The sequence below is a fragment of the Ictidomys tridecemlineatus genome, chromosome 1 (assembly GCF_052094955.1).
Source record: "Ictidomys tridecemlineatus isolate mIctTri1 chromosome 1, mIctTri1.hap1, whole genome shotgun sequence".
Lineage (NCBI taxonomy): Eukaryota > Metazoa > Chordata > Mammalia > Rodentia > Sciuridae > Ictidomys > Ictidomys tridecemlineatus.
The window spans coordinates 126171378-126187941 of NC_135477.1; the positions used below are offsets into that span (position 1 = coordinate 126171378).

Genomic DNA, 16564 nt, shown 5'->3' on the forward strand with positions numbered 1-16564 from the left:
GGGTGGGGTGGGGGGAGGGCTCCTGTCGCGTGCCCATCAGGCAGATCAAGCATCTAGGATGCTTGGCCTCCGGCTCCTGAGTCCCTCTGGGCATCTCGGATCGTCCAAGCTGGAGCAGACAATGAGGGGCAGCGGCCGACAGGCGAGTCCAGCAGCAGATGCACAGGCGGCGAGTACATGTGAGAAGTTTGTGAAAAGAGATGAGAGAAAGGGAGAGGAAGACCAGGCAGGCGGCTGCGAACACCTGGCCAGGCAGCCATGCCAGCTGCCTCCCCGCGATGGCATCTTGAATTCGGGAGTCCTATCCAGGAGGCCATCTCCCATTCCACCCTCCCTGCCCCCTCTCCAATGCTCCAAGGTGAGGCTTGGCCAGAAAAGAAGGTGGTTGGGGGTAGCTGCTGCTTTTCCGAACCTGCTTCTGCCGGAAGTGTGCTTGGAGCCTGTCCAGCCTCGGAGTCTTTGGAAGAAGGAGAAAAGTAAAACCCTGCTCACCCTATTGCCTCAGCCCCTGGGCTTGGGTGAAGGGTAATGGGTGCCAGCCCAGGTTGTTAGTTAAGAGCAAGGGCTGGGGAGTCAGATAAACCTGGATTCCAATCCCCACCCCATCAGTGCCTAACTGTATGGTCTTGAGAATGTTAATCTCTGTGTGTCTCAGTTTTCTCATCTGCAAAATGGGCACAATGATATAGGCTTGGTACAGAAATTCAGTACTTCTGAAGCACCTAGCTCAGAGCCTTGCAAATAGGAGCCACTCTATAAAAGTCTATTGTTGTCACCATCATCCCCTCTGCTAGAGTCCTGGGGAGAACATTGTTCATGTATTCATTCATTTGACACAAGTTACAGTAAGCTTCTACATGGTGCTTTGCCCATAGACACAAGTATTGGAGACAGAGGAGAGAGAGAGAGAGAAAAAAAAACAAACTTATTTTCAAAGAAGTCTCAGAGTTCTTCAAAGAGCAGAGGGCACAAAAATCTCACATTCTTACTAAGAAATAATAGAGGAAGATTCAAAAGACATTGGGAGCTCTTAAAAGGAAAACTCTTGAGTCTCCAGGAAACTCACATAATTAGGCAGGGCCACCCCTCCCCCAACTACTGGGGCTTGAACCCAGGGATGCTCTACTACTGAGTCACAAACCCAGTCCTTTTTATTCTGAGACAGTGTCTCACTGAGTTGCCCAGGCTGGACTTGAACTTAGGATCCTCTTGCCTTAGCTTCCTGAGTTGCTGGTATTACAGGCATGTGCCACCACTCCTGGCCTAGGACAGGGCTTCAATCAAAAACAATATTGAGTCCAGTGATAGGTGTCCCGAGTAAGATTTGCAATTTGTGAGTCCCATCTGCATTCAAATCATGGATATCTCTTAAAGAGCCCTTATCGTCAAAATCTCTGGGTGTGAGGCTGGGATGCTGTAGTTTTAAAAGGCTGCAGGTTATTTTTATTTATACTAAAGTTGAGAGCTACTAGCTCATAGGAAAATGCCACTGCACCCCCTCCCCATCCCTTTGTTCCCTACAAAGCTAGTCCTTCTGGAGGATTGAATGCTTTGTACCCTCACTTAGAGTTTATGTGGCAATTCTGTGTATCTGCCCTCTTTCCCCACAGAACCTACTTACAAGACCCAGCCATCAGCATCCCAAGCATTCTGGAATGCTGCTTTAATAAAGGATATGGCCCCTTTAGTGACACTTGCTTTAATGCCCATGTGGTCCTTACTTGGAACCTGGACAAATTTTGTTTGGCCCATGTACACGGTGCACATGTGGGAGTGTGTGTGTGTGTGTGTGTGTGTGTGTGTGTGTGTGTGTGTGAACTGTAATTTAATGCCATGGGTTGAGCATGCACTGTCCAATTTATCATCATTCAATCTCCCTTTCATGTACCCAACTGGAGTAACTAACTTATTTTACCAGATTTGCCTTTAATTGAATTTAAGTTTGCAAATCCTGGAAGGTGTTGTTAATTGTGTTCTAAGGCTCCCCTTCCAATTGTGTTCTGTATGGTCTGTCTCTTCCAGGCTGTTATCTCCAGGACCTTTCCATGAAGACTAGTCCTTAGTGATGAATATCAGCTTACTGCTGGCTGCAGAGAGCTGCTAGTAGACCTTCTGGGAGGGAAGGATGGGAGAATGTTTTCCGGTTTGTGATCCTAATGCCTGGGGGTGGTGGTGGTGGAAGTGGAGCTGGTGAGGTAAGGGTCAACTCTGAAGACAGAGCAGTTGTTGGTTTTGTTTTGTCACTGACTGATACCTGACTGTGATCCCGTCAGCAACTCCAAGGACCCTGAGGAAACAGAGAAGAGAAAGAAGATGGATGTGGATGGGCCTAGTTTCTGCAGATTCAGCTTCCCAACTAGGGTATTATGGAGTGAGCGTGGGTCCTAGGGCACCACGAGGCCAGGCATGATGCAGATCCCATACCCCCACTTTCATTCTCCTTTTCCCTTTGGGCTTCCAGCATTGGATAGAAACAAGACTTAGTGATCCTAAATAGTAAAAAACTACTGCTCTGCTTTTGGGAAACCGATGGATCCTGAACAGAAATTCTGATTTGCTCAAAATGTTTTTTAAATTAACCATTTTTTTGATTGTTAAAGTTGGAAGCTTTTAGCAATGATCTCCTTATAGGTAAGCTGAGGTCTAGCATCAGAGTGCAGCTCCAAACCTAGGCCTCTCTGAGGCCTGTAGTGTGATATATATATATATATATATATATATATATATATATTCCATCGTCATATATATATATTAAATATATATCCTCCATCGTGATATATATATTAATATATATATTAATCTCGCCATCCTTATTTCTTGCCTTATTCCTGAGTATACAATTTCCTGCTGTGGATTTTAGACTGGCCACTCTCTGAAGGCAGGGCTGGAGTCTGATTCACATTTGTGTTTCAGTCCTTGGTATTCTGGCATAAAGCTGGAGCTAAAGAATAGAGAGGAAGGAACCACAGTTTGCACCCTCAGAGGAAACATTCCCCAGGGATATAACCCCAGGCCATTCCCACTCTCCATCACTTTCTCTTTAAGTTGAGGAAGAAGAGAGGAACTAACGTTTATTCTGATTTCCAATGTGCCAGGTACTGTGTCAAGTCCGTCTCTCAGAGTGTTCCTCTCAATAATCAGCGGGGAAGAAACTATTATCCCCATTTTACAGATGAGGACCCTGCAGTACAGAAGCGTTGAGAAGATCTAATGGTCTCTCCGCCAGAGAGAGGTAGAGGTGCATTTTGAGGGAGTCTGAGGGAGGGTGCACAAGGCTGTGAGGAAGTTTACTCAACACTAGTTTGAGTAATGCGCAATGCTTTCTTGACTACTCTAGCTCAAAACATCTTCACTGGAACCCAAGAAAGCACACGTGAATGCAATTCCCAATTCAGAGCGGAGGAAAGAGTCACAGAAGTTTGGCAAAAGCGCTTGCGCCTGGCGTCCTCCGCCTGGATTCCGCCCCCGCACCTCCTCCCCGCCCTGAGCTGGCGTGGATGGGAAGGGATTGAGGGTGTCAAGTGGAAAGGAAAGTTGGGCGTAGGCAGGACTTCCTCTTAGGTCAGGGTGTGGGTGTGTGTGTGAGTCTCCTCCATCGTCCCGCCCCCATCGCGTTAAGATTCTGGGGAACGGGGCACACGCACTCCCGAAGCTCAGGTGATGCGCCTAAAACCCTGAAAACCGCTCCCTTGGCGGAAGCGGAGGTGGCTGCGGAGACGCAGCTGGGCGCGCGGGGTTTCTTTCCCAACCCTGAGCGCGGCCGCAGTCCCTGGATTCCCCATCCATTATTGACGATGTTTACCAGCTCGGGGAAAGGAGAGAAAATAAGAGGGAAGAAGAGGGGAAGAGAGGGCAGGAGACACGGGGTGGGCGGGGAGAGGGAGGGAATCCGGACAGGATCACCTGGGCCCTCAAGTCTCGAAACTTCTGGAAGACACAGAGGCTAAGTAGTCAAGAGTCCCGGAAATCAATTGTGGGGCCGGGCACACAGTAGGCTGTTGGAAATATTTGGGGGGATGGATAACAGAGTGAGTAAATGGCTCTATTCAACCACGTAGTCTTGGGCCAAAAGCCTTAACCTTCTGACCTTTGATTTCCCCATCTATATAAGGGGATCATTGCCCCATAGGATTGAACTCTAAATGGAACTCTAAATGGCTTAGCACATATTAGTAGCTCAAAAATAGTAGCTGTTGTTAGGGGCAATGGGGTTTGTAAGCAGGGATGGCCCAGCAGAAGTGCATTGACCTTAATTAAGCAGGCCAGGTGGGCTGTTCTGAACTGTCACTATTCTAGAGAACTTTCAGAAAGCTTCCTTCCCTTGGAAGATTGGAGAAAGCAAGAGAGGCAAGCATGTGAGGGAAGCCACAGGCCTCTAGCACAGGAAAAACAGTTACTGCCCGTACCTCCACCCAGGCGGGCTCCTGGGTGGGGGAAGGTCAACAGGGGCTCATTCTGGCAACCTCTCGCCTTTGCCGGACTTGGTCTGGGTTCTGGAGGCGCCTCTTCTCTGAGCAGCGGTGCTGGACTCTGGTGGACTGCTCGGGCGTGGGGCCAGGAGCGCCCTGGAAATGGGCAATTTGGCGGCCGCCCGGCCGACTGTGGTGTGTGTGTGTGTGTGTGTGTGTGTGTGTGGTGGGGTATCGGAGTAGGGTCAGCTTCCTGCCCCTGCTCAGCACAAGACTGCCTTCGATCCAGACAGTGCGAGTTGGAACCGGACAGAGAGGTTCGGGACTTTGGGGAGGGGGAGGGAAGTCCAGGACGAAGAAGAAAGAATCCGTAAGGTCTGGCAGGTTGGAGCCAGGCGGGGCGGGGCGGTCGGGGAGAGACCCGGGCAGGCCTGGGTATAAATGCTGTGGAGGGGGCGGCCTCGGCGGGCACTGAGAGGCGCGCCGTGAGCTGCTGTCTCGCCTTGCCTCCCGGGCAGCCCCTGCGACTCCCGGGCTCGTGTGCACGCCTGCGCGCGCCCGGGCCCTTCCTGGCAGGCTGCTTGTAAGATGAGTGAAGAAGCAGGTGGGGGAGAGGGGAGGCAGCAAGCGAGAGGGCGAGGGGAGCGCGGGCGCTGATCGGCGCTCACTTGGAGCGCGGCGAGCAGGCAAGACGAGCCTGATTCCATGTCCCCCGCTGCCTCCCTGCCAGACGCGCGAAGATGATGGCCATGAACGCCAAGCAGCCTTTCGGCATGCACCCGGTGCTGCAAGAACCCAAATTCTCCAGCCTGCACTCCGGCTCCGAGGCCATGCGCCGAGTCTGTCTCCCAGCCCCGCAGGTACGTAGTGGAGCATAATTACCGCTCTAAGGCACAGTTTTTGACAGGCACTAGCTTCATGTTTATTTCATGTCGCCCAGAACAATCGCCGCTGTCTGAACCCCTCTCCTTGTCTCCCCTGCGCTCTCTCCCGGCGCTCTCTCTCATTCATGTCTCTGATCCACACGTCTGTTCCAGCAGAGCTGCTGCCTCCGTATTAATTTTTATGACCTGGGCTTTGAGGAGAGGCATCTCAGTTGCTTGAAAATGTGTTTTAATCCTGAGTTGACAGTATTCCCTACTGACCGTGCTGTGCGCCTTCTCGCTTGCAGCTGCAGGGTAATATATTTGGAAGCTTTGATGAGAGCCTGCTGGCACGCGCCGAAGCTCTGGCGGCAGTGGATATCGTCTCCCACGGCAAGAACCATCCGTTCAAGCCCGACGCCACCTACCATACCATGAGCAGCGTGCCCTGCACGTCCACCTCGTCCACGGTGCCCATCTCCCACCCGGCAGCGCTCACCTCGCACCCGCATCACGCAGTGCACCAGGGCCTCGAAGGTGACCTGCTGGAGCACATCTCGCCCACGCTTAGCGTGAGCGCCTTGGGCGCGCCAGAGCACTCGGTGATGCCGGCTCAGATTCACCCGCACCATCTAGGCGCCATGGGCCACCTGCACCAGGCTATGGGCATGAGTCACCCGCACGCCGTGGCGCCTCACAGCACTATGCCCGCTTGCCTTAGTGACGTGGAGTCAGACCCTCGCGAGCTGGAGGCCTTTGCCGAGCGCTTCAAGCAGCGACGCATCAAGTTGGGGGTAACCCAGGCGGACGTGGGTGCGGCTCTAGCTAATCTCAAGATCCCTGGCGTGGGTTCACTCAGCCAGAGCACCATCTGCAGGTTCGAGTCTCTCACTCTCTCGCACAACAACATGATTGCTCTCAAGCCGGTGCTCCAGGCCTGGCTGGAGGAAGCGGAGGCTGCTTACCGAGAGAAGAACAGCAAGCCGGAGCTCTTCAATGGCAGCGAGCGCAAGCGCAAACGCACGTCGATCGCCGCTCCTGAGAAGCGCTCACTCGAGGCCTATTTTGCCATCCAGCCACGTCCTTCATCCGAGAAGATTGCGGCCATTGCTGAGAAACTGGACCTTAAAAAGAACGTGGTGAGGGTCTGGTTTTGTAACCAGAGACAGAAACAGAAACGAATGAAGTACTCAGCTGTCCACTGACTGCGGCGGGGCAAAGCATCGGGAGTCGGGAGATGGCAGGGACGGTTATAGGAAACGCCAAAGTGTTTCCTAGCAGGTCAGGCTCTCTCCTCCGAAGCCACAGACTTTCCCCTTTATCCCGCCTAGTTGCCTCCCGGCCTTCTCTTTTTCTTTTTTTCTATTCCCACCAAAAAAGTTTTGGCGCTAGGAAAAAATGCAAAAGTGGCCGGCTTGGTGGGACTTGTGCTGTCCGTGGTGCTGAAACCCGCACTCGCACGTTGGACAGCGAGACCTCAGGGCAGGAGCCTCAAAGCAGAGGATAGTGGATTGGTTCCGCCGCCCGACGATGGGGTGAAAGCGCCACTTTGCTAAGAGCAATTAGGCAAGGGGTGAAGGGATGGAAAGGAAGTGATAAATAATAATATAAAGTATAGGATCTAAGTGGAACACAAACGTACTGGAGATTTATTAGAGTATATAAAATACACTTATGTTTCCAAAGGATAGCCTTATACTCCCTTCTCCGCCTAAATTCTATCCATCTTATCCTTGGGTTTGCAGTAAATTCTCAAAAAGTAGCATGGATTAGGTTCAGGGAAAGTGTGTGGAGAGTTGGGGGCTCTGAGCTGTTGGTGGTAAGTAGGGCTCCGGAAAAGTGGGCCCAATCCAGCGACTGAAAATGCTGGGATCCCTTGGCTATTTGTAAGCAGCAGCCACACCAGCTCTGGCCATCCTTCACGACCTGCTGGCGTTTGAGGGGTAACTACTGCCGGTTGGAGGGAGGGATGGGGAGGGAGTGTGTGGGGGGATGTTGAGTTGGTAGTGTTCTGACCAGACTGAATGAGGACTCTCCGACCTCAGCTGCTGCTCTTGCCAGACTGCCGGCTCAGTGCTCCAAAGTGACTGTAACTTCTCCGAATCATATGCAAGTCCTTCCAACACATCTAACCTCTTTGCGCTTTTATTACTGTTGTTGTTGGCATCAGTTGATTCCAATTATTTATTTAACTCCGCTTCTTTCCTTCCTCTTTATGTGAGTGTCTCTCGTTGGAGGTTCACTTATAGTTTTGCGCGGGAAAAGGAGCAGGACCACCGACCTGGACTTTTCCCATCCTAGTCCCTCTGACCCCATCATGTTTTATTTTTTCGTTGATCCTTGTAGTTTGTGTGTTGCGTGTGACCTTTGGTTTCATTCTCTGAATTGATGCAAATAAAATATTAAGTTTTTTCCTCTTTCTCCCCCCTTGAATTTACTTCTAAAATAAATGCTTTATTTTTCAACCCGAATCGCAGTAATTTTCCTTCTCGGATGCTAAGGGTACTGGTCTTGGGAGGATTTAAAAGTGAAAATCCAAAAGGGTTGGACTGTCACTTCCTGCCAGCCAGCCCCCAGCCATCTCTTCTCTGCATTCCTCTCCCCTGCAATCTCTCACTCTTACCGGGATCTCTTCGGGGAGATCTGACTATTTAAAGGCACTTTCTTCTGCACTGCCCATCGATCAGATCAGACTATTCTCTGGATTTAACTTCAATTCCAAACTTTGCACTCTGACTGGTGGGAGTTCCGGCTCCACTCATTGGCTAAACCATCTTGAGGCTAGTTTCCCAACTTCTCTAAGCCTTCTTCATAAGATTCCTTGTCTACAGAATGAAGGTTTAATACCTGTTCCCCATGGTTATTGTCAGGACTAGGTAAGAGGGTTTACTTAAGACATCTGGCAGGTGATGCTTGGCACTCGGTAAGAAACAAATTATTTTAAAAGATTCAAATGATTGGAAAGAAGATGAGGGGATACAGGCAAAAAGAGAAAAAAAGTGGTCGTTGGGGCAATTTGTTGGGATCCGTTCCGGGTCTCCAAAAATTTATTTGAGATAGTCATCCAAATTATTCTCTCCATGGCTTAATCTCCAAAAGGTCTATCCCTCCCTTTGTGGAGGGACTGAGCAGATATGCTGCAAAGCACCTAGTTTATTGCCCTGCACACAGTAGGTGCTCAAAAGATGTCAGTTCCCTTCTCTTTTTCTACTCCCTCTAAAGGGCGGAGGGAGAAACATTTTTATTTGTGAACCGCAGAAACGCTGTCGTGATTTAAAAATTAATGCTACAGGTCCAGGAGTCGTCTGAACATTTCCCCTTAAAGAGTTCTGGGTCATTAGACCTCCGCCCGAAATTAGGAGTAGAATAGTTTCCGTTCTGGGCAGTGTGGCGCCCCCCATCCCACCCCCACTCCACGGGGAAAGCAAACTGTGGATAGCCCCTGCTTTCCGGGCCTCAGCCCCTCGCCTCCGCCTTAAGCAACAGCCCAAGCGATTTCTCCACCTCCCTTTCCATCGGGCGTCCTTTAATAATAAATGCCCTTATGCCATTACATTATATTGTGGGTTTTGAAAATTTAAAATACGGCTGATGCAATATTAATTGCCTATAGTGGTATAAAACACAGGGCCGGAGCACAGCCGGGCTGCAGAGGAGGCGGCCATGAGCATCCCGTGCCGAAGCGAAGCGCTCCAGAAGGATGCGCCTTTGCTAGGTTTCCTGCAGGTAAGAGCCTTCGGATTTTCGGGCTTAGGAAAAAACCCAATATCTAGCTCCATTCTTCTTTTTGGAAAAGTTCCTTGGTGTTGTCTCAATTTTTAAAATCAGCAACCTCAAAACTTTGGGAGACTTTTTTGGAGAGGTGGAGAGAGGAGTCGCCTGACTGCAACGCACTTGGTAACAAGTCTGAACTGCTCCTTTGCGCCTCATCCCTTTCAGGCGCCGGGGACCTCTGGCGCGCGGAGTATTTTGACCAGTTTATACTTCCAGGCCCCAGCTGCCGCCCTGTCCGCGAAGCGCTCCACCCTCTCCCTCCCTCTCAGTGCGCCGGGTCGGCGCCGCTGCCTCTTTCCTTGGGCTCGCTCAGGAAGCCAGGGGAGCTGTGGTTTCCCCCAGGATTGTTTAGTCGCCTCTGCCACTCGTCTGGCGGAGGCACAGACCTCTCTCTTGGGGGAGGGGTACCAGCAGGTTTGGGGTTCATACAGACCTAGTTTGTATCCATGGTCCAGTTTCTAACCATGTAACCTTGGGCAGCTCACATCACCTAAGCCTCTGCTGACGACTGTAAAAAACAAATTTTTTTTGAGTAATTGAGGATTATTTAAGAGCACCTGGAGAAGTTTTTCCTTTCTCAAATGCCACCAACTTGCAATAGTGACTATCCAAGTGGATAGTGACTATCCAAGACTTAACTGGGTGTTTCTTTAACCAGTATAGAGAACAAAATATTCTGAAGCTGCCTTGGGCCTCTACTGGTAGGCCTTTGAGAGTCCTCTGGGAACTCGGTGGAAGGTTTCTAGGCACCTTCCTGGCTTGAACTGGGCTTGATCTGGAATGAGCCAGCAGGGCTCAAGTCCTGGCAGGCAGAACTTAGAGGCTGGTGTCCTGGCTCTTGAACTGTGTGATCTCTGACTAGTGGCTTCCTCTCTCTGTGTCTGAGGTAGTGCCAGTTTTGTTCCATATTTCATGCCCAGCTCAGAGTCTGACCCAGAGTAGCAGGCAATAGATAAGTATTGAATGAATGAAGTTTGGGTTTTGTAAAATGAAAGCACCCTTTCCAGCCCAATGGTCTTGAAATTCTAGGCACTATAGAGAAGGACAGAGACCATAGGACATGGCAGCCTCCCTGAGAGTCAGGTTCAGGGTCAAAATGGTCAAAAGTTTTCATCCAAAGGCAGCCAGTTTACTTTCTGCTTATATAGAAGAGGGTGTGCCTCACTCTGGTGAGCATCAGGGTGCTTCTGTGACATGGATCCAAGAAACTAGAAAAAAGTTTCCAAGAAACTAGAAAAGGTCAAGGAGGAGGACCAGAGAGTGCCCTGTCCTGTTTGTCTGGCCCACTCTTGGCCCTGCCTTTTTGCTTGGGCTCTTTTAATTTTTGCTGAGATGGAAATAGCTCTGGTTCTGGAGTGGGCAGATTCAAGGCAGAATAAGTACACCATCTCTTATTTAAGTGACCTTATTACTCTAACCCTTAGTGCTCTCATCTGTAAAACTGGAGAAAAAAGACTATCTCAGGATTGCTCTGATGATTAAATGAGATCATGTAAGGTCAAGGCTTGACCCATGATAGGCGCTAATGGGTAACTAACTGCTTTGAAACATTCTTCATATTCAGAAAAGTGAGAGATAGTGTTGAGGGCAAGTTCAGGCCTTGAAGTCAGACGGATTCAACGTTTCTGCACTGTGAGCCACATCTGGTCAAAGGAGGGTAGTGTCCCCTATCAGCTCTCTGAGTGGTTTTCAGGGGCAAGAAATGTAAAGTGCAAAAGAAACTATTTTTCACACAGTCCAATGGGTTCCTGTTACAGAGGAGACTATGAATGCGCTAAGGAGCCTTTGGTGAGAATATGCAAAATTCCCATTGAGAAGTTTGGACCCAATTGGTGGCTCCTTGAACCTCGGACTTTTCCAGCAACCAACACTGACCCCGACTTCTATCCTTCCAAAGAAGAAAGGCTCCCGTGGGTAAAAGAGGAGCAGGATTGGTGTCTTGGACTCTTCCCTTCTCCCTGTGCCCACCGTTTGGCTCTGGCGCCTGTTCCGGAATGCCTGGGCAGTAGAACATTTTCACCTTCCTCCTTTCACTGAAAGAGAGGCTGAGGCCCATAGAGGGAAAGGGATTTAGTTGACCCCTTCTACCTAAAGTAGTCTCATTTTCTTTCTTTCTTAGTCCTTACTCCCTGAAAGCACCTTGTTTACGTTAGCAGTAAATGCGCTCTGGGTGAGCAGGTCGCCCGGTTCACCCCTCCCTCCGTGAACCCAACGCAACGCAGGACCTCACACAGAGTAAGCGCCCCATAAACGTTTGTTGGATAGTCGAATAATGATTATCTAAAATGTATGGAGGCTTTCCCCTATACCAGGTACTGTTCCAAGCGCTTTATCTGCAATTTTTTTTAAATCCCTACGATTAGGTATATTTAAATCCCATTTTACAGATAAGAACACGGAGGCACAGAGGGTTCCTGTAACTGTGCCCAGGACACGTCGTGAATGCAGCAATTTGGTGGAGAAATCTGAAAAACTTTGGTTTCTCCGCCTCTTCTGTCCCCAAGTGAGACCCAGAAGAGGCGGTGAGAGCCAAGCAGGCCCGCTGTCTTCGCCAGGTTTGGGTGTCCTCGGCTCTTTTTCGTCCCGCGCCACTTGTAGGTGCGTCTGTTCACCTGTGTCCCACTCAACCCCCTCCTAGATTTTCTGCAACCTCACAGATCTGAAACTTTGGCCTTACAGTGCAGGAGCGACCAGGGCGCGGGGAATGTCCCCTTCCGCCTCTCCGCTTTTCTGCGGAGCGGCGGGAGCCCCGCGGTAACTGCGCTCCGGCGGGCGGGACGGAGCCGGCGAGGACCCCGGCGGACGAATTAGTCTCCCCTTCGATCGCTGTTTTCCGATCAGGTCAGGTTTCCCTCCGCCCCGCGACGGCGCTTCAGCGGCAGCTCCATTTCCCGGGGCTCCCCGTGGGGTCGGGGCTCTCCGACTCCTCCCGGCGCCTCAGGAGGGAACTTCCCTTCGGCCGCGTCCAGGCCGGGGAGCCCCCCCTGGTCCGCGGCAGGAGCCGTTGTGGGAAGACACCCGGGCGGCGAGACCCTCTTCCTCCCAGAGAGCCCCCCAGCGCTGCTTCCCGACGCAGCACGTGGAGAACTGCGCTCCACAAATCCCCACTACTCCGCCCCCTCCCCCAGTTCAGCCCCGCCCAGCGCTGCCCCGACTTGTGGGGACAAACTGGGACAGAAACACCTCCCCTCTCTCTCACCATGTATATCTTTTAATATTTAAAAAGATTTTGATTTTTAGGATTTCTCACACAAATCCCAAGTGTTCATCCTGGAAAAATTTAGATATTTTTATTGGATTTTTTATACATATTTAGTGTTTAATGTCTTTACTTTGAATTACACAGAGAGGGTGCGCCACCATAACTTCACCCTTTGGCAGAATCCCTCCCCCAATCCCATCTTCTCCCTTTTCTCCGCTTTCCTTTCCTCTCTCTCCAGGACACTCGTCGGCCCTGCTCCAAATCCCAACTTCTCTGCCTGAGACAGACCCCCGCCCCCGCCCCCGTGCCTGAGGCTTTGCTAGGCAGCTCACCTCTTGGCAGATACAGTTAATGTCCAGCCTTCATAAATCAAGACCATAAAAAGCTTACTTTCATATGCACTCAATTTCTACCAAACCTAAACTAATTGCATAAATTCCTTTAGGCCACTCAGAGCTGCTCTCTGGGTTGGGATCTGATCAATTAGTCATTAGGCACTCCATTAGCTGGGGTTTAAGCTGCCTCATATAAATGTCTCCTGTCAATTTGCTTGTAATTGAATGAATAAAAAAGGGTACAATTATTAGCACAGAAGATCAGAATGAGGAGAGGTCAATTTTATTCAAATATTCTAAAAATGTCTTAATTCTAATAATAATAACAATAATAATAATTAGAAGGCATTTAGTTGTTAGCTGCTCCAAAATTCCTGTTCAAGTGGAAGAAAGTTGTGCCCTAAGATACAGCAATCTAAGCATGTATCTGTGCTCTGCCACCCGGGAGTCTCTCCCAACCTTGGGGCCTTAATTTCTTTACCTGTAAAATGAATTGGTCAGAAGTGATTTCCTTTTCTTTTAAAAGTTAGTTTTATATTTTGTCGGAGTAATTTAAAAGTTGAGTAACAAAGAAGAGCAATTCGACCAACTCTCATCTTCAACCACTTTTATGTTTATTCTAGTAGTTTAATTACATATCTAAGTAATATATTTTTGCCACTTTTTTCTCTTTTTAAAATTCGAGTTTTATCATTAACATTTTAATTCAATAATATATGATTTAAATCCAAGAGAACTAAAAGATTTGCGGTTAAAATTTCCTTCGAATGGCCCACATTACCCAGTTCCCTTTGTTAATGGTAAATAATGTTACCAATACTCCAGAGATATTTTATTGGCTACCATTTCTTGATTTGCCATTCTTAGTCATTGTGCTTAATTGCTCAGCTATGATATCATAAAAAAGTGAGAAATGCAATAACATTGAATTCTCTTCACACACCAAGGACCCTAGGAAGTTTTATATAAAATCAGTAATATTTTAAAAAATCAACTGAATGGGTAGTTGAAAATACTGTGATTCTGTTTCTTTTCCTTTCTTTAGAATGAATCTGGAGGTACAGATACCACAATTGCTTACTCACAAAGATAAGAGAGTTTTTAGATTGATTTGAGATCTGTCCTACCTCCAACAAAATAAAATTTAAAGCAGCCTATCATTTTTACGGAATTAGATGCTATGTATATAAGGAAGGTAACTTTATCTATTGGATATTTCAGTGTACATAGTGCCAAGTTTTATTGAATTTCCTTTTAAAAAAAATCTATCTTTATTCCTTTGCTTTTTCCAAGTGAGCCCATTTCTCCAGTAAGATAAGTTTTTGTTTGGTATACACAGCTAAAACAGGACTGGGGAAGATGCTGATGACATGATTTAATATTTAATAACTACCTGGGTTTGGGAATGGAGCATCACACTGCAGAAACTGCAGCTGAGCACTCAACCAACAAGGGAGTAGAGAACCTCCAAATGCAAGGTTTATCTTTAATTGAATATGATCTTGATTTACTTCTGGGAGTTCTGGAGTTGGTTTGTTGATTTGAACCCTGCATACTATCTCAATGAATTCCTCTTATACAAAGCACAGGATTTAGAGAAGAGGGTTAACTGAGAGAAAGGAATAATTTCTGATCAGAATATACTGCCACAGAAGCTTCATAGGGCACTGAGAAAGAACCCGGCCTTACTCCCTTTATGTGACCTTGACAAGTTTATTCACTTCTCAGTGACTCAGTTTCTCCAACACCAGTGGGAGGAAACTGAACTAGATAGTAGTTCAGTTTCGATGAGATTCATAGACTTTCTTTTTTCCCCCTTCCTAACCCAGAAAAAAACATTCCTGAGCACTCAAAATTTTTCCCAGCTTCAATCATAGATCTAGATCCCTTGGATCCAGTCTAGGAGTTCATGCAGCCCAGATTAAGAATCCTACGGATTAGATGAGCTAAAGGTCTTTCCTTATGTGACTATCTGTATTTATGACCAAATACCCATAAACACTGAAATCAGTTTAGTAAACTGGGCAGAGCTTCATCAAAAGTAAAAATAAAGTGCCAATTAGACAATGAGCAAGTTGCCAGTGAAGACTCCAAATGGCAAAATTATTTTTCAGATCAATAGTCTCCCAAGAGAGAGAATGGTAGAAGGAAAAAAGCCACCACATTAGGGCACTAATCTAGGTTTGCCAACAACTAGAGCTGAGAATTTGACTTGGGAATTTCCCTAATCTTGTCCCCTCTTGCCCTGTTGGGAAATGAGGTGCTGGAGCAGAGGCTCTCTGAGGCAGTAAGCAGTCACATTATGTGAATTGATGTGTAAAGTCACTGATGTGTCTTGTCTATCATATTTGGTTTGGCTTATTTTATTTTCAAAAAGATTGTTGTACCATCAAATAGAGCTGGTGCTTCTGGACAGGCTGGGGCAGTCAGATCACTTGAGCTCTGGAGTTTTGAGGCCACCCTAAGTAACAAACAGTACTCTGTCTCAAAAAGAATAAATAGATAAAATCTGGAAAAGAGGGCTAGGGGCTACCATGTATGGTTTCTCCTGTTTTTTTTTTTTCTTTCTTTTTAGCATTCTGATTCTAAAACCATTTTGTAGAAACATGATCCCACACCCCCCAATAAAAAAGTAAAAACACCAGTAAGGTGAATATAGAAGGCAGGGATGAAACTAAAACATTTTGTTGGACTAGATAGTCCTGTTTCTGCCCTGCCAGATCATCAGTGGGTCTGAGGAGACCCAGTGGAGGACACAGAAACTGAAGGTTGCTGAGGGCTGGACAAGGTGGTCCCAGGCTCTCATGCTTATCCCAGCTCTGACTGGAATCCACAGACATGAGAATGACACAATCTCCTTCTGACTTAACCCTTGCAGCTGTGAGCTCATTTAACCTCTGGGGCCTGAATTACTGGTCAGATTGTTCTGGTGAAATGATTAAAACATAGACCACCAGGGCTACTCCTGTATGTTCTCTGCTTTTTATTTTACTTCTTGATTATTTTGCCTGTGGTGTTTTACTGTTGCTTTTGACTTTGTGTAGGGTGATCCTGTTTCTTGTATTAATGCCCTTAGGTTGGTGAGGGAAAGCCCTGTTCTTCTTGGCTGTCACAGACAGGTCTTTCCATCTAGCAAGGGACTTGGAACGATATTTTCTCAATTGTATTATTGCAGTTGGACACATGTAATCAAAGATGTGAGCTGGGAAGGGTCTCTTAGAGGTCCTCTAGCTGGAAAATATGATCCTGTAGTTCTAGGGCCCAGAAATCTGTATTTTTCATAATTTTCCTGCATGATTCTGATTGCTTGCCCAAATTGAAGAAGATATTTCTTTTTTAAAAAAATTTTCAAATATTTATTTAGTTGTAGATGAACACACAGTATCTTTATTTATTTTTATGTGTTGCTGAGGATCAAACCCAGTGCTTCATACATGTGAGGCAAGCACTTTACCTCTGAGCTACAGCTCCAGCCTGAGGAAGATTTTCTTCATTTTTTTTTAAAGCTATTTCTTATATTTTGCTTTGCTTTTTTTTTTTTAACCAAAGTGCCCTATACTGAAGTCTGAGTATATAGTCAGAAACACAATTTTTTTTTTCAATTGTTATTTATGAAAGGCGGAATAAGTTGACTGTGCTTTGAAGAAGTGTGAGACACAGTTAGGGGGTAGGAAGGGACAGATAGTAGTGCCATTTGTTGTTCAGCAGGAGACACCTTGTAGGTTGTGGAATTGTGAAGAGCATGTCTTTCCGAAGTGATGCCAATTTAGGGAACATTCTAAGGACTAATGATTTGCACTTTCTCAAGGACGGCAATGGTATGGAGCAGGATCTTATGACTTCAGGTCTGTGACAGACAATTTTTCAAGATAAATTACTTTTGAGAAAATGCTATAAAATGTTTTTTAAGTTAAATCTAATCAAAATCTGACATGGACATTACAAGAAAAGATAATTGCAGGCAATTCTTCCCCCCAAATA

The 16564-nt window shown here is 47.5% G+C and overlaps 1 protein-coding gene across 1 annotated transcript; it reads left to right on the forward strand.

Annotated features, from left to right (window-relative positions):
* Positions 1 to 4867: 4867 nt before the first annotated feature.
* Positions 4868 to 7743, forward strand: Pou4f3 (POU class 4 homeobox 3). Its single transcript, XM_005324204.4, has 2 exons — positions 4868 to 5269; positions 5581 to 7743. The coding sequence occupies exons 1-2, from the start codon at positions 5150 to 5152 to the stop codon at positions 6475 to 6477; spliced, it is 1017 nt and encodes a 338-aa protein (XP_005324261.2). The 5' UTR covers positions 4868 to 5149; the 3' UTR covers positions 6478 to 7743.
* Positions 7744 to 16564: the final 8821 nt, after the last annotated feature.